At 35.0% G+C, this 18815-nt stretch overlaps 1 protein-coding gene across 1 annotated transcript; it reads left to right on the forward strand.

Moving 5' to 3' along the window:
* The first annotated feature begins 10815 nt into the window (after positions 1-10815).
* LOC102604550 (vacuolar protein sorting-associated protein 32 homolog 2) lies at positions 10816-14579 on the forward strand. The gene is made up of 8 exons (XM_006338129.2): positions 10816-11043; positions 11139-11242; positions 12730-12829; positions 13053-13138; positions 13227-13318; positions 13484-13598; positions 13741-13957; positions 14236-14579. The coding sequence occupies exons 2-7, from the start codon at positions 11171-11173 to the stop codon at positions 13930-13932; spliced, it is 657 nt and encodes a 218-aa protein (XP_006338191.1). The 5' UTR covers positions 10816-11043; positions 11139-11170; the 3' UTR covers positions 13933-13957; positions 14236-14579.
* Positions 14580-18815: the final 4236 nt, after the last annotated feature.

An 18815-nucleotide genomic window follows, 5' to 3' on the forward strand; every position in this document is an offset into this window, starting at 1 on the left:
TAAGCAATAGGTGGTAATCATAATGAAAGGTGGTAGAATGAATGTAAAGAAAGATTTAATTGTTGCTCTATTTTTAGAGGTTACAGATTAGGTATCAATTTTAGTTTCAAATTTATTTCATTTTACATTTAGTAGGCCATGATTTAAGTTCTTATATATTGGAAGACATAATTAAACATTGGATGCATTAGTTTATATGAAAACTAATAGGGTTGTATCGTTTGAAAAAAAAATTAAGACCTAACCCTAGACTTGATACTTAGAAATTTGATTATAGATTTGGGTGAGTTTTTGGGTCTATGCTAGACATATAGTAATATAGGTATTGTTAGTTTTGAAATCTTGTCGGGGCTTTTTATTTGAATAGATTGCATTGATTTGGAAGTCCAACGAAAGGAAAAAACTCAAGTCCCGGAGTGTTTGATTATTTGAGGCAAGTAGATTTCTCGATCCTAGTTAAGTGTATAGAATCATGTATTTTCTTGTGGTATGTGTTGGGAGTAATAGGGCTCGGTGATGGTTGAATTGTTCACATTGAATGATCCTAATGACAAAAAAGGGGTAATAAAAGGCAACTTGATTATATATTGATGTGTGATGTGTTGAAAATGAATGAAAATATTTATTGATTTATTATTGATGTTGTATCACGATTGTGTTGTTGTGAATTATGCATTGATATGGAAATGGTCATATCTTAATTAATTGTGTGAACATCTCATTTGCATTGGTTCTGAGACATGGTTATGATCAGGAATCAAAGAGGATATACCATTTCGAGGGATATGGCACGCGTCGTGATGGATATTATGATTCGAGGGACGTGTTGTACGCCATGATGGATTCTATTATCGAGGTTCATGTCGCACGCCATAATGGATGCATGGACATATATGTCCCCCATGTGTCCCAAACTAAGAAACAACGGGTGTGTATAACTAGGTCAAACATGCATCACTACACGTTGCATTACATTTCATTGCAATGCATATCTACATCATTTGTGAATTTGTGAGTGCCCTTCTGTGGAACTTGTGATTGATGAACTTGATTTGATATACTATTGATCTGTAATTGTTGGAGAGTTGTTATTGAGCTATGAGTTATTTAAATTTTGCACTGTTAGGTTGGGATGGTTTTATGCAGGTTGTAGTTGTGGAGGTTTGGTTGGAGTAATAGGAGTACTCATATTCTATATTACTCAACTTGGTGTTTAGGAGTTTACTTGCTGAGTACCGTGTTGTTTGGTACTCACCCCTTGCTTTTACACTTGTGTAGGTCACAAGCCCAAATCTTTGTGATTACTCTCTCTTATATTCTTGTATGAGGCTTCCTATGGAGATTTAGAGGTAGTTGTTTGTCATCTCAGTGAACCTTCTTACTTCTGTTTATGCTTTTGCTCTATTTTAGAGATAATATCATTTGAGACTCTTATTTTTCTTTCAAATCCATTGTAATACATTCGAGTTTTGTGCATGTGATAACCAGGTTTTGGAGATTTAGTTAAGTTGACTTGTTATTTGCATTATTACTTATTATTAAACTTTTGTTTATAGCTTATTCTGCACATTATAGTAATGGTTGAGTTTTAGGCTGACTTGTCTAAGTGGGATAAGATGAGTGCCATCACATCCATTTTTGGATCATGACAATGGTATCAGAGCCCTAGGTTCATAGGTCTCACGTGTGTACAAGACAATCCTAGTAAAGTCTCGAGGATCGTTGCGGAGACTTTTGTTACTTATATTCGAAAGGCTATGGTGACTTTTAGGAAAATCTTCACTTCTTAAATTTCTATCGTGCATCCTAGGTCAAATCTAATTCCTATCGCTTCATTCCACTCTCTCGCTTATAGTGATGACTCGTGCATGGTTCTTCATGTGATCAATTGATGTCGTGTATGGCTTAGAGGTGAGATTTGGTTTGGAAGTGATAGATATATGAAAATGATGGGTCGTCACATTTGGAATGTTCAACGATTTGAAGAGATTTGGTGACGTTATGGTTTGATGATGCACTTTAAGGATATTTAAATGATGAGGTTGAACAATGGTTTGAGGGACTTCATGAATGTCTAATCTTTTTTGGGGGTTAACTATCTAGCGGGGGGAACAACACTTGTGTGGTATATACAATATTTGGAGTGGATTGACAATTAGAAATGGAATGGTTAAAGAAATGGCTAAGTAATTAACAGTGTGACTTTGGAAACTACAGTTAATAAAGTTTTCATAATAGGTATAGGTTGCTTAGCGTATCATGAGAATGATGTTGCATCAACTGAGGTTAGAATATCTACTACAGTTTCATAGAATGGGTGTATATCAAAAAGGGTTCATGAGACGACTACTACAGCAGTATCGATGCTTAGTGGTTCGATTTGTAGAGTGTGTTACTTCTGCTAATGACCTTATCTATGAAAGAATGTATATCTCTTTGGGATAGATTCAGGATGGATTCGGTAATGCATTGTAGCTACTTAATGGAGAGAGACATTTGGGTTATCGGAGTACGATTTTCTCGGGAGTATGATGTGTTCTAGTGATGGATCTAACAAACTTTCACGATGTGGTGCTAGTGGAATATGAAAGCGGGGATATCGGTTATCAAGTGTGAATACTAACTACTTAATGAGTTATCAGTATCACCTACTAGTGTAATGAGATTCGATATTGCATTTACATATGAAAAACCAATTGAGTTGTTGCTACGGACGCTTGAATTAGGCATTATGTATACGAAAAATTATAGTGGTGGATTTGTGGCAAGGTATTAATGTATTTTTATTGTGAAGTGTATTTGAGGATTCTAAATGGGGACCAGTGATTTCATCGTAAGCTCCAAAGGAGTGGGATGATATCGAAATTACAAGCTTATGGATAAAGGAATTCCCAACAAGTATACTTGGGTGAAGGCAACAAAAGATTTTAGTAAGAAAGTGCATATAAAATTAGGCAAGTCCTTTGAATTTTGTTGGTATAGAGGGATTTGAGGTGTTATGTCAATGAAAAGATTGACTTTGTGGTGATGGAAAGGGATACTAAGCATGATGGTAATAAGAGTTCATGATGGATTGTGATTGGGATGCAATTGTATGATAAGGATTTTCAATTAAATGGATTCGATATGGTAATAACAACTTGTAGGTATCTAAAGTTGTGATTTGCTACTATTTGGTGAGTAGCATGGTCGTATGGAAAGTTAAAGGATATATTGAGACACCACTCGAATAGAATTTAAAAGAGATAGAGTCATAAATGAAAAAGAATTAATGGGATGTAGATTAGCCTTCGGAAGGAGGCGAGAACAAGAATATTTACTCTGATTGTAAGGATCAAAGCTGTATCATTAGAGATGTGGAGAATTGGTTTTAGAGACATGTGATTCCATCTATTTTTCTCAGATTATGGTAATAGTGTTATGTGTTCATCAGATAAGTTAACAATTGTTAGGTAAAATTTCAAGCCACTTCTCAGTTGTTGACTCAAGTCATGACGGCCCAAGATAATAGAGAGGCTCATTCTCCCGTGAACCCAAATATGGGTACGACGACGGCAAGAATAAGGGAATTCACAAGGATGAATCCCCCGGAGTTCCATGGTTCTAAAGTTGATGAGGATCCTCAAGAGTTTATTGATGAGGTTTACAAGATAGTGGGTATCATGGGATTGTCTACGGTTAAGAAGGCGAAGTTGGCCGCGTATCAACTCAAGGGTGTTGCTCAAGTGTAGTTTGAACAATGGAGAGTGAGAGGGCAGTTTATGCGGGTCCTATAGACTGGGAGAAATTTAAGGGATTTTTTCTTGATCGTTTCTTTCCTCTTGAAAAGAAAGAAGCAAAAGTGCTTGAGTTCATTAATATTTTACCACCCTCGGCCAAACGATCAGTTGTATGAGGAACCTAGGGCTTAGCATTGTGGTTACCCGCATTCCTTCTAACATAAGCTCTTTGAGGGGCCATATCCTGAAAAGGATCACACACGATTAGGAGAAGGATATTTATAGAGATAGACAATATGGCATGACATTAGAGTAATGAAAGAAGTGAAGTTTCCTAAACATTTTGTAGCCTCTTATTCATAAATGTGGCGCGTTTCACACTTATGAATAAGACTCTACTCAACGTGGCTTGTCAGACATCCTAGGACTTTTTTTCTAAAATCTTGTTCTCTAAATACCAAGTTTGTCATGACCCAAAGTACACCCTAGACGTGACATAGCATATAAGACCCCAAAATTCCTTACACAAGCCACTTGGTATGCATAAACACAACATAATAGAGTAAGGCAAGAAATCTCATAAAAAGTAAAGAGTTTGACATATAAGCAGAAGTCATCAAAGTCTTGACAAGCCATCTATTACATTAGGGAGTGGTTGGGACGTAACCCCTACACCACATACAAAGTTTGAAAACTAAATCATAATGAAAGCAATAACATTGACATTGTCCTTGAAGTATGAGGACTCATTAAGTCTTCAATCTCTAAGATGATCAACTAGCCACGAACGGTAGGAGAGGAATCTTCACGCCCTACATTAATGGAAAAATGTAGGCACAAGTATGCATTAGTACATGAAATGTACTAAGTGTGAGGGGAATGCAATAAACCATGGTTCATGATCATAATGGGACATTTTCGAAAACATGATATGCATGACCAAGCTAAACACATTGAAATCATTTAAGAAGAGTCGTAAATCATGAACATGGTAAATTCATCCTAAAATCATAAAGGAGGCTTCATGAAACATTTGGAAGTAACTTAGTTCATTTTTGTGGGATATTAGCTTTAACCGACAATAGACCATACCAATTATAAATGAAATCCGTTGTAACTCTCACATCGAGAAGGGAGAATCTACTTGTCAAGGTAGAACTCCTTATCATGTCATATACTATTTATATGTTGATCCACTAGCTAGGCCATTTAAGGCAAACCTACGGGGCTCATATTTTAGAACTAGAGATTGCTACTGGAGACAACTCTATTTGAGCCTCCACCTTAAAGTTCTCTCGTTGCTAAGTTAAATCCCAACGGAATAGTCATTTTCATATAGTTATCATCATACATGGAAAAGCATAAGTCAAATACTAATCCAAGCTAAAATCATCATAAATTAGCTCATTATATCTTGAATCAAGCGTAAGTGAGAAAAACCTTTCACAAACCATGATTCTTTAGGTTGTGAGAAAATATTTCACAATTTCATTCCTGCTTATCTAAATCTACCTAGATCGTAAAACTTTTATTTTTATAAATCATGCATGTCTTTCATGAAAACACCAATCATAACTCCAAAGCTTTCTTCATACATTGAGATTAATTAGGTTTCATAGTCGAAATCATGATCAATGCATGGTGCACATGGAATTGGTTGAAAAGCGTGTAATTGAGTCTAAATCATAAAAATAAGATCATAATCAATCAATTGAATCCATACAAATAGAACCCATGAAGAATTGAATGAAAACCTAACCAATTGAATTGAAATTTAATTGGATAATTCAAAAAAAATTAGGGACTAAATGGGTGAATGGAGCCCATTTGTTACACTTGGGCCTTCACCTTGGACGTGATCGGCACTCGAGAACCATTATTGGTCCTCAAGCGAACCATTAGCCTGGCTGACTACTTATCAAAAGACTTAATCAAGCAATGATATGCTCAAATAGAATTAAATCAGTTAAACTCAAATACTCATCTCATAAAGTCTGGAAATACTCAATCACAATACTTATAGTTTGTAGAAAACTCAAAAGAAATTACATACTGAGAGATACTTCGACACTGTCTATCTATGAAGCCTCAACTATTAAAGAAGGATGTCGGGACAAGACCCACGACATCTCAAAACTACAAACTAACAAGTAAATGTGAAGTCCTTCAAAATACAAGGAGGGTCACCAAAAGCTAGATGAAGTGTAGAATGATCTCAACGAAGCACCTGTTGATGATCCTGAACACCTGTATCTGCATCATAAAGATGCAGGTTGAATGACATCAGTATATTTGAATGTACGAGTATGTAATATAGCCAAAGCAAAATAACTGAATGAAAGGACTACAATAGATAAAAATATACTCGAGCTGAATGTAAAGAAATAAAGGAGTTAAATCATTTAAAGCTTTACAAAATACTTACTCATCTCTGAACTCAACATAATAAGTGATTTATTAAAATACACTTTAATTGTATTGGGAGATTCTCTAACTGACAACCATCGCTATGAGCTACGTGATGATACATCGTATCACCCATGCTGCCAGAACTATCCTATACTGTGTCGGGGTATAGAACCTCTCAACTAAGTGAATCCACTAAGCTATAAGGATTCATCCACAATGTATGATCCTTTACCCATGTTGGCAGACATGGTTTATGAGGATTTTGAGTTGTCTAAACTCATCCCCATATCGGTGCTCAAGTATAGAACATATTCTTTCTCTGATTTGAGAAAATTGCTCAAACTATCCTCTTAATCTTGAAAGAGGTAACTGCTCTGAAATATCTCTAAACTCATTGCTCATTTAGAAAACAAAGGTTTCTCTTTCTCAATGTAAAAAGTGATACATTTGGGAATACTTAGTTCCCTTATACTCATGCTAAAATCTTGGTTAAAAATCTTTCTCAAACTCCTCTTTACTTTCTCAAAAGCTCAGTTTAAAACAATTATGATTTTCTTAAAATATTCTGAATAAGAACTCCATGAATACATTGGAATAGGGTTCATGCTGATAAACAGATATGAACAATCAACTCAATAATCTCAATGCACAATATACAGCAATTCAATAATTAGGAAATATAATTTAAACAAAAAAAAAGAACCAGGAACTCGAGAACTCAGAACTCAACATCAACTCATCTCAAGAATACTCAAATCTAAGGATAGAACCTAGATTACTCTTTTACCAATTTGAAAATAGACGTAGGGTGTGAAGACTAACTAGTCCAACACTATGATAGCCTTACATACCTGGAACAACAAAGTTCTTGGCGAAATCGACGAAATTCAAAGAACGCTTGAAAATCCTAGCTTATTCTCCTCTTGGAACCTTGCTTTAAAGACTTGAAGTGTTAATCAACGTAAAAGAACTATTAGCACCTTCTAAGCCCTTAACTAGATGTAAAACGTCGTGGTTTAGGCTTAGGATAGGGATTAAAACGACGTAGCTTAGGTACCAAACACATAGGGAAAAGACCAAAATGACCCTAACTTAAAAACTGATGAAGTTCCCTAAATGGAAGGCTTCACGGACCGGTTAGGGCTCTATGATTCGTGAAACACTTCACCGACCGTATAGTCATCCATAAAACTTTGACTGTCTGATAGGGCCTTACTAAAACGAACATCACATTTTACTCTAAACTCAAAATGGAGTAAACTTTTTGGAGTTGGAAAGAGGACCCGTAGACCTTTAGTTTGATAGGCCATGGGCCACCTAATTTGTTATATGATGAGAGATATGGTCATTTGAAGTTGACCCAAGTAAAATATCATATTGAAACTCAATCGGTAAGAAAGCTTGAAACTCAACTTTGTGCCAGAGGATTCTAGTGACCTTAATTCATATCCAAAATCATTCCCTCATTTTAAAGAATTGACCTTAACTTAAAAGCTGACGGGTGACATGTAAGGACCCCTAAATGGGTCGTACAAATCATCACGAGCCATCTAGAGTCCCGTCCATGTGACTCAAATCCTGGAAGCCCTGGACGGTTGGGCTACCTCCCCTAAACGGGTTCTGGACCCCTAAACGGGTCGTTTAGGGTTCCTTGAAGGGTCCACAGTCCATTTTGGGTTCATGGACATTCTTGTTAGCCCTCTTTATCCTTTCTCGAAGTATGAAGTGTTACACCATTGATGCCCTACATACCTTGATTGAATCTCTAATCAATGATGAAGAAAGGAGACTTGAACTTGAAGAACCCTAGCTTTTTCTTCTTCCTTGGTCTAGATAGAGGATTTTGGAGAAAACCTTGGAGAGAATTTGGGAAATTAGGGGAATGAAGTTAGAGTGAGGAAGTTTTAGGACTTGAAAACCTTATTTAAGGCTTGGGATTAGAGTCAAAACGATATAGCTTAGGTGTTAAGCACATACGAAAAGATCCAAATACTCTTAAAAATAACTGTCGGATTGATCCTACAGGTTGCGACCTACGGTCCGTAATTCCTATGGACCGTACTGGTGAACCGTAGACCAAGTACTGTAGCCTGAAATTTCATCTAACTTTGATGAGTCCTTCCTACGGCCGGTAGGAATTCCTACGGTCAGTAGACCCAAATTTTAGAATTCAACTTTAACTCCAAAATTTCACTAAGTCGGGAACCTTTCTACGGGACCTTCCTACGATCCGTAGAACATTCAACGGACCGTCCTTTGATTTTCCAAAACGCAACTTGGGTTCTGCAGTTCACTTCCTTCGGCCCGTAGGACTTTTTACGGTCCGTAGGTCGGACTCATAGACCACTAGTTCAGTCAATTTTCTGCATTTTTCTTTTCCTTTTAACTTTCCAACTTCTGAGGTATCACATTATATCAATAACTACTTTTTTAAAAAAAAAATCACATGTGAAATTAAATTTTTGCTCTTTTTGTTTGTAAGATCTAGGTATTACCTTTATATGAATTTAATTTGATTTCTTTACTTTCTAGTTTGATTTGTAATTTTATTTTGATGATTTTAAAAATTGATTTTATGTTCAAAATGACTTATTTTTAGTCCTTGTATTATTCATCATTAGTTAATTTAAATATCATCAATATACAGTAAAACCTCACTAAATTAATACTCTGTAAATTAATAATCTCTTTAAGATAATATTTTCTTCCAATCCCGACTTGGGCTAATGGGAAAAATCACTCATTTCAATAAGATAATAAGATGCTATGTTTTAAGAAGATCCCTATATAAATATATGGTCCCATTAGTAGTAAAAAATAATAATTCTTTAAAAGTACAAATATATCTAAGACGATTTAGTGAAATGTAATTCTATTGTATTTTGTTTTTTGTTAAACCATAAATCCAGTTGAACTTCATCTTTAACTTTTCTTATTGCATCTAAAAGTTCTGGTGTTGTCTTTTCGAACTACACCATAATGTTGTGAAGAGTTCTACATACGATAAGTGTTTTCTTACACATACGGCATAACTAGTTCTAAAGGTATTGTACTTCTAAGCTTTGGACCACCGAATATGTATCATTTTCACTTGGATAATTCAATAGGTTAGTGGCATCCATTTTATTGCGCTAACTAAAATCATTAATCATGACGTCAAATTCACAAATGACATTTTCACAAGTGGGTGGACTCATTCAAATTTTTTGAGATTTCATCCTCCAAATATATTTTTGTAGTGTCGAAAATAATTTGTTGTTGTCTTTTGCTGAAAATTGTCGTCCAAGCCAGGATTGCCAAATTCATAATATCCAAAACATTAATTTTTCCTGGATCGGTTTCATGTCCCACTTCATAGCCTTCTAATATCCTACAATAAAATATGTTCTGATAATACATCTTGAAAGTTTTTATTATCCGAGCATCATAAGGTTGAATCTCAAAACACTCTATAAATTGATAATTTTTAATTTATCGATTAAATAATACCTTTACAAAATAATAATATTTCACGGTCCCAACTATATTAATTTAGTGAGGTTTTACATTATAAAAAAAGCTCACCCATAAGTAAGTAGGAGCACACCTATTAGTATCTAAAATCATTTGTTCTTCAAAAAAACTTTTTAGAAATAATTCTTTTTGAATATTGACTTGGTATTGTACTTATCATTTAACAACAACAAAGAATACATAAATCAAGGAAAGAAGACTATAATTCTAATGAGAGTTCAATTTTTTAATCATATTAGCAAATACGGGAGAGGAAGACTCAAAATTTAGATTGATATTAACTATTTATTTCTATTTGGTTTTTGTTAAATAAAGATCTAACACTATATTTTTTTAAAGCGAGCTAAAATACTGACGAGGAAAAAGGTGGAATTTGAAAAAAAAAAATGAAGGTGAGAAAGTGTGTAGCGATAAAATGGACCCCACTAAAACACTTGTCAAAAAGCTAATGGGATCTCTCACAACTATTGTTAGTTGTGCCTCAACTATATTAAAATATGTCTACTATTCATAATTATGATTCAAACTATAGCTATTTATTTAGGGAAAACTATATAAATGAGCCATAAAATCCAAAATAATTACAAGTTCATACCCAAACCCAAAGTAATTCTTGAAATAGCAATTCTCTCATAAATAATTACAACCCATACCCCACCCCCACCCCCCATTCATTAAGGTTGATAATTTTCGCTTAAGTGATACTAAATCAGTATCATATATTGTATTTATATCATTAAGGCTGATAATTTCGCTTAACTGATTATAAATCAGTATATATATTGTATTGGTATCATTAAGGTTTCTTGTTCAGAAATTAGTCATTAGTCAATAATATTATAAGAGTATATGTATAAGAGTATATATTTACTCATATAGTATCATTGACTAATGTGTAATTCCTTAACAAGAAATCTTAATGATACCAATATATATATATATATATATATTATATAGTATCAATTAAGCGAAATTATCAGTCTTAATGATACCAATAGATATGTGATAGTGATTTAGTATCAGTTAAGCGAAATTAGTTGAAGGATATATAGTGTAATTATTTAGTGGAATATGAATATAAATGAATATATATTAATAATTATTTTTCATTTACGAGCCATTTGCTTAGTTTCCCTTTTATTTCACCAACAACCTTTTGGAAGGCACTAGAGAAATGGTTGGCGTGTGGATTCGGACTAGCATTTCGAATTTCACTCAACACGCTTAAGAAAAGCCATATACCCACCCACAAAGAAGCCAACCGGGTCGGCCCGTTATTGTTCTCCTTCCTAGAATTTTCGCTTAAATTCATTTAACCAAATTCAGTCTTCCTTGTTGAAGCAAATTTGCTGTTGAATCGCTGATATTGCTTCTACTCTAAATTGTAACTTGTAATCAACAGGTATTGCGACGTAGATATGGTCGTTCCCCTTATTTGGTTCAGAAATTCATTCGCTTTTACTGATGATGAGTTTTTTGTTGATGGTTTAATTGCAGAATTTTCGCCTTTGTTTGTTGTATAAGCAAACATGTTTTCGCGGATGTTTGGGAAACCCAAGCAGGAAACTAATGCTCTTATGACTCTTGACAAATTAAACGAGGTCGACATCGTTAGTTTATTTATCTATATTGATATTCCTTTACTCTAATTATGATCTATATCTACGCATAATTCATTATATGCTGACCTGGGATTGCTTCCCTTAGCAAAGAAGAAGATTATCTGTTGCTTTGTTTGACAAGCTAGGGATTTTCTGTGAGTTTATAATTGATACTGCTAAACTGATATATGGTTGGGTTCATCTTTTTTTCTAATTAATCCATTCATTAGTTGGGATTAAACTAGTTTCCGGGGTACGGATAACTTGCTTAGAATATGATTATTTTGTACTGCATAGATGTACAGGACTCATATAACTAAGTTCCCAAGGGGATGGCCCAGTGGTTGAGACATGGGAGTAACAATTTGGAGAGCCTAGATTTGGTTAGCAACAGAAATACTTGGTATTAGGCCGTCTACTACAGCATTGATAGGAAGAATTACCTTGAGAACCTGTGTTTGCGCTTGTGGGTGACTGCTGCATTAGTACAAGTGTGCGCACAAACTCTGACACCGCCGATATAAAAAAAGATCTCATATAAGCGATCCTTAATTCTTTAGGTTGAGGCTATTAATTGATTGATATTAAATTATCTTCAAAATCTAGTGTCAATGGCTTCCAATTTACCTGATAAAAACTATCCAGAATCAATTTACTATAATTGTCTCTTGCTTTTTAACTCGGTACATGGAATTGCCATTAGTGTGTCATGAGGATGTATATCTAAGAGGAAGCCTATCAGGGATGATATTCCTTCCTCTGGAGAATATTTTGAAGCAGTATTTAGCTATTGTGGGAAAAAGTATCTCTCTTTCTTTTCTTGCATTGCGAAGTTTGACTTCGCCAGCAAGTGGCACATAGTGATTTTCGTTTCTCCCACGCAGCACCATTCTCTGCTAGATTCCAGTTCAACCCTGCCTTGGAAAATACAATACAACCCCTTGGGCTCTGGTTGAAAGCCTCACTCCCTCCATCGATTGGTCCAACCTTTTCAATTGTTACATTTACTTCGTGTAAATTCTTCTCCTTAGGATGTTTGACAATGTCGTTATGTGCTGCTCTCTTGCTAAATCATAGTTCGTCTTTTTTACAGTTGGTGCCTCAGGAAGAAATTTTATGAGGTTGACAATTTCTTTCCACATTCACTTTGGCATACTAGTTTTATTTATTTGGATGACATCATAGGATCACATTTATCACCAATACAAATTGCTATGTTAGGTAAACCAGAAAGGTGGTAGAAAGAAAAGTGATGGTAGAGGTCTGTGCTTATTGTGAAGCTGTATTTACTTGCTTGTTAAGACACATTCAGGGGGAAAAGAAAAAACCTGTCTTAGAATGGTAAAACATTATACAGGTCAAAGTGATTGAGGTGCTTAGGCTCTTTTGCCCTAGTTTATCCATGTTCCTCTTTTTTCAGCTTCGTGTATGATTTTCCGTTGCAAGCAGGTGTATGTATTTGAATATTTTGTTATACATTTGCTTAGACACTGGAGATGCTTGAGAAAAAGGAAAAGGTGCTTCAGAAGAAGGCCTCTACAGAGGTTGAGAAGGCCAAAGATTTTACAAGAGCAAAGAACAAAAGAGGTACGGGTGATCCTATTGTGTTTTCTTGGAATTTCTAAGTTTCTCGCTCTTATAGTGACTATCACTTTGTTTTACCCCCTGTATCTTGCTATGTGATAAACAGTATAAAGACTTAAAGAGCGTAGGAACTTCTCTAGATATTTCTTACCTTCATTTCAATTGAAGGGAATTTACATGATACGTGCAGCTAGCTTACATGAGTAATTGTCGTTTTATGATGCAGCTGCAATACAATGTTTGAAGAGGAAGAGGCTCTACGAACAGCAAATTGAGCAGCTTGGCAATTTCCAGCTTCGCATCCATGATCAGGTTTGCTAGTCAGTTATCAATTCTTTTGTTTAGTGTTGGATGAGATTCTTGTTGTGCACCTGTTCACATGTCGAACTTCAATTTCTAGATGATAATGCTAGAAGGCGCAAAAGCTACAACTGAAACTGTTGATGCTTTGCGAACTGGAGCTTCTGCAATGAAAGCAATGCAGAAAGCAACGTAAGTAACAAAGTCTATATAGTTATCGTCAAATTACTGAAGCACATGTCTACTATTTTTTTTCTATCATTTGTTCTTACCCTATACTTCATTCATGTGACCTCTGGAGTATATTGGGTTGTTATTGTTTCTTTTGCCTGATTACGCAATGCATTCTGTTTACAGAAATATTGATGATGTGGACAAGACAATGGATGAAATAAATGAACAGACAGAGAATATGAAGCAAATACAGGAGGCTTTGGCTACTCCAATTGGTGCAGCAGCTGATTTTGATGAGGTTCCCGATCTAATGCTAGATTATGCTTTCCCTATTAGCTCTATGGACTTCATTTGTTGGACAGTTTATATTTTATGCAAGAGTACTTTGTCACATAAAATGCCTATGTATTTCTGCTAGTTCTGACATGCTGTTGTTGCAGGATGAATTGGAGGCAGAACTTGAAGAACTGGAAGGTGCTGAATTAGAAGAGCAGCTGCTTCAACCAGCAACTACAGCTCTTGCTGCTCCAGTCCATGTTCCTGCAGGGAAGCAACCTGCTCGGCCCATTCCTCAGAAGCGTACAGCTGAAGAAGATGAACTTGCTGCGTTGCAAGCAGAGATGGCTCTTTGAGCTAGTCCGTCTTTTATTTTAACCGGTAACTATAACTACCAGCCCATCTGAAATTATGTATGTCTATGACTTTTATCTATTAACTTACTGATTGGTGAAATGATAGCTCCTGTGTTTGAAAGATTCCACCAAAAGACGTGCAAACTTTTTTTGATATGAATTGTTGGAGTCCTTACTTCCATTTGCATATAGTGTATCTAGTATTTACAATCATTTGGTCCCGATTACTTGGATGAAAGTGCTAGTATGCAATTGCTATGTATGGTCCTTTATTGGTTTGTGATCGTATTTGTTTTTCTGCAGGTATTATCACGGGTAGCTTACATATAGAGACTGGTTATATGCATGTAAAAAACTACTGCAAATGGTTTCACATTTCTCGATATCTATGTGGGTTAAAATATAGGGCTGTATACATATTGGTGTTGCAGAAAATGGTGAATTCTATGGACACCAGAATTTGTGGTTTATGTTCATAAGTGAATTTTATGTTCACTACCGTCTTCTTTTTTTCTTTTCTTTTTTTTTAAATTCACAATTTCCATAGTTATCTTGTACCATCTCGGAAGGATAATAATATAAAATGTATTGTCTGTTTCTGCAAATTGGTGATTGAATAATGTGTACCTTGGTATTTTTGTATCTTACTATCCTGTCATTGCTTGCAAATCCCTTGATCTGTTTTGGATCCTTCCTTATTCATGTTGTACTCATGGGATGTCTTCGTCTGAATGTTAAATGGTTTTGCTTGCACCAACTGCGTGATGCTGGGCTAGATCTCTGCCAAAGCATATTATATACTTCCATGCCAATGTAGATTTCATTCTTATGGTCCATTATGGCGTTTCTTTTCTTTTTCTTTTTCTTTCTTTTTTTTTCGCCTTGTAGCATGGGAACTGAGCTACTGATTTATGGTACGAAAAGCTGAAATTTGGTAGTAGAGTGTATCGTAAGTGATTAATGTTTATCGGGAAAAGTACAGTTGAATTTATATGAGATCAAGAATACGCGTATTGGTTTAAATTGTCAAATTAGCAGTCAAATATATTCATGCATATAAGTAAAAAATGGGGAAAGGCATAAATTTACCTCTGAAGTTGTCTCGAAAAGTTAGTTATACACTAATACTACTGGGGCGACCTGTTACATACATATAATACTCGAAAGTAAATTTAATTCCACCTTCAAACCTCACGTGGAAATAAAATTAAATATAAAATAAATAAGGTGTGTTCGAGTCAAAATAAAGTCAAATTGTCCCCACCCGTCTCCTTCACGCCACCCTACCTTTCTTCTCCTCCTTCATTTATCTTATCACAAACACTCTTTTTGTTATGGTTAATGAGAAAAATATTTTTTTTCCATGGTAAATTTTCAAGAGAAAAAAAAGAACAACATTGCGGAATAGAAATCCACTGCAAAGATTGGTGAAGTTGTTCAATTAATTAGGTTCACTGCTCGAAAAGAATTTCGACGAGACATCTAAAACTAGTCAATTCTTACTACTCCCATATCAAATTCATCAAGTCGAGCTTTGATTATTCAATTTATAATTGTCTTTTTTGTTGAATGTTAGCATGTGAAATAAGAAAATTCCCAAATCTTTCTTTTTTTGTGTAAAAAGTTTCTTGGTTTTGCACAAAATCTGATTTTTAAATGTATATTCATAGATCTTTCTTCTCTTTAAAAAAAAATCATCTCTAGATTTTCTTCAAAATCAATAATAGTAAATCGAGCACTAATCTTTGTAAATAAATATTGCAAATTTTCACCATTCTCCTCTTTGAGCTTGAATGAAATTTGTAATTGTGATAATGTACGAACCTTCTTGTATAAATTTTCATCGCTTAGTTGGGTATTAATAGCTTGTTGCCTTAAGGGCTTTGTAATTGCATGCTTAGCCTTTCATGTTGATATTGGCAACATAACAATTAGTTTGGCATAGAAATTATGTGATTGCAACGCCTATAAACTACATAGCTTGCCTACAGGACTTTGGTCTATCATGCTGCCTATAGAGGAAAAAAATTAGAGTTGTAGTTTTACCTTCGGATAAATAGCATCCTGACTGCATATTGAATTATGGTAGTGAGTTATTAGTTGTTTCACCTACTTTTTAGCGATCTTACCCTTCGATATGATATACATATTGTTATTTAGGTCTCATAGATATACATATTGTTGTTTAGGTCTCATAGGAGGCCATCTTTACTTGTTGACAAATTAGAAGAATGCCTGATGCCTACATGTGACTATCTCATCAGTTGTTACTATTTGGTACTAAGCCTTTGAGTTATATACATATAAATGTCCCTTTATTTGTTTCCTAGTAAGGTCATTGGTAAAGTACCTTGCTTATGAGCTATACTTAGCTTATAAAAGATATCAAATGTCTAGAAAGACCATATTAAAGCCTATAGAGCTAGCTATATTGAAGTTTACTCACTTATGGACTTCCTTTATGTCTAAGTTGACATTATTGATCCTTAATAGAGTTTTGTATGCTCGAGTTGTAGGTATAGGAGCCCAAAAGATTTAGATTCAAGTGCACGAGCCCATAAGACTCAGATACAACTATAGGAGCCCAAAAGGCTCAAGATACAAATACAAGAATTATGTGTGCTCAAGAAACAAATACAAGAGCTACGTGTGCTCAAGATACAGTAAAATTTAGAAAATATATGGTTGGTTTTTGTAACTGATATAAATATTCCTCGTTGGGATCTATATTCTATTATAAGCGACCCTATATTTTTGCAAGGCATAATAATTATTTATATAACTCGCTTATATCCACATTGCTTGCTTTCAGGTTATTTGATTGTTTGTTGTTGCCCTCAGGGCTAAGAATTTAACTTGTACCTTTCGGGCTATATGCTTATTGCCTAATGGGCTATTAAGACATGTACAACTCTACACATTATACCTATTGCCTACGAGGCTACATTGATGCCTAAGGACCTATTGGAAGATAGTGATTGACTTTGGGGCTGTATACAAATTTCCTAAGGGGCTATGTATTGATGCCTTTGTAGCTATATACATATCACCTAAGGGGCTATACGCAGATTGCCTAAGGTGCTTTTAGGGAATAACGATTTTCTTCAACGCTATTCACGTAGTGTTCGATGGGCTATTGAGATGTAATGATTGCCTACAATGCTAGAGTATTACCATTGGGGTATATAGATTGAATTGTACCTACCGTACTTATGGGGGCTCAGGTAGGTTTGATTATTGTTGTTTGTACCTACCAAGCTTATGGGAACTCATGTAGGTTGTATTATTTGTTGTTTGTACATGTCGAGCTTATGGGGGGATGTACGTTGTTGTTTGATTAGTCTTTGTTTGATAGATTAAGGAGCATGCCCGTATGCTCAACTTATTCTTGACTCCCTTACCTGATTGCTTTCAGTACATTATGATACCTGCAATAATTCTAATGCATTTTATGCTCGGTAAATCAGTTTGTACTGAAGTCCCATTGCCTGGAGGCGATTCATTCTTGCCTGTAGGTCTTGACATAAATGTACAAAGTCTTCTCAGTAGAATACCGAGTTACAGTAGATTGGTCAGCTCCAGTTCTTTCAGAGTTGCTAAATTTAGAGGCTTGCAAGCTTTGGGTGTATGAATATGCATTGTCGATTGTGTTGGCCTTGTTGTTTTTCCCTTTTAACACACAACCTATTGACCATGATCGTACATGATTATATGTGTTTAGTTTTGTAACACCTCGCAACTCTACTCTTAGAATCTAAACCGTTCATCCTAAGTATATAAACTTGAACCGAGTGATGTCCTACTTGTTCATGTATTTTAAGGTTCCTTACCAAATGTAGAAAGAGTATCGGAAGTAATTTAGGGTCATTAGGGACCTCTAACAACAAGTCAAATTCAAAGCATTTATATCGGTTAAGTTTTCGCATGAGTCCATATAAGGGTCAACTTCAAATGACCATATCTCTTAGAATATGATAATTTACGTGACCCATAACCAATCAAATTAAAGATCTATGAGTCCTCTTTCCAACTCCGCAAATTTTGCATCAATCTGAATTTTGAGTAAAAAGTTATGACTGATTTACTAGAGATGTTCTAGCTTGGCAGCATCTCCGCGATGGCTCCGCGCTACAAAGTGAATACAGACCTCACTATCCGCTGGAATAAAATCCCAAATTCCAGCTCTTTTTATTTATTTTTTTAAGGATATTTTTATCCTAAAAACCATCAAGGAGTCATCTAAATAGCCCTAAACACTTAGAAATCAGTTTTTCATAATTAAATCCTCTTTTTTACTCATAAAATTCTACGCTCAAGAAACATCAAGACTAGTGTTCAACTTTCAAGATTTTCCATCAAACTTCCCCACTAAGGTATGTAAGGATTCAATGGGAGTATTCATTTCACTCTTATGCTTAAAGTTTTCGATTCTCAATAATTTCACAAGATTATTAGAAGTAAAGCTAGGGCTTTTATGAAATTATGATATTTCTTCAACAAGCTATATTTTTTATTGTTTCACTCCGATTTTGAAACCTTATGGCTGATTTAGCATGATTTTTATGGACATTCAAACCCGTATAAATTTTAAGCATGATATGAATTATAACCTAAATACATGTTAATTTAAGATATGACTTTTAAGCTTAGCCTCATATATGACTTAAGATGATAAGTGGTTTCATACCTATGAGCATTTTATGAATATATGTTGTTTTGGAAGGACTATTTAGTACCGAGAGGATGCGGGTCTAGAAAATCCAAGTCACATAACTACGCGCCAACACAGGATTATGTTTCACCGCTTTATCAATTGACCTTCTGGCCCTAAGAGGCTTAGATGAGTGGTTCCACATAAATATGATATGGTCTAATACTCTGGC

This window comes from Solanum tuberosum, unplaced genomic scaffold (genome assembly GCF_000226075.1).
Source record: "Solanum tuberosum cultivar DM 1-3 516 R44 unplaced genomic scaffold, SolTub_3.0 scf00003, whole genome shotgun sequence".
Lineage (NCBI taxonomy): Eukaryota > Viridiplantae > Streptophyta > Magnoliopsida > Solanales > Solanaceae > Solanum > Solanum tuberosum.

Bases quoted from the DNA above. Each gene is read 5' to 3' on its own strand.
- LOC102604550 (XM_006338129.2), top strand. From the start codon at position 11,171: ATGTTTTCGCGGATGTTTGGGAAACCCAAGCAGGAAACTAATGCTCTT. The intron at 13,139-13,226 runs GTTTGCTAGTCA...TTCAATTTCTAG, and splicing joins AGCTTCGCATCCATGATCAG to ATGATAATGCTAGAAGGCGC. The intron at 13,599-13,740 runs GTTCCCGATCTA...CTGTTGTTGCAG, and splicing joins CAGCAGCTGATTTTGATGAG to GATGAATTGGAGGCAGAACT.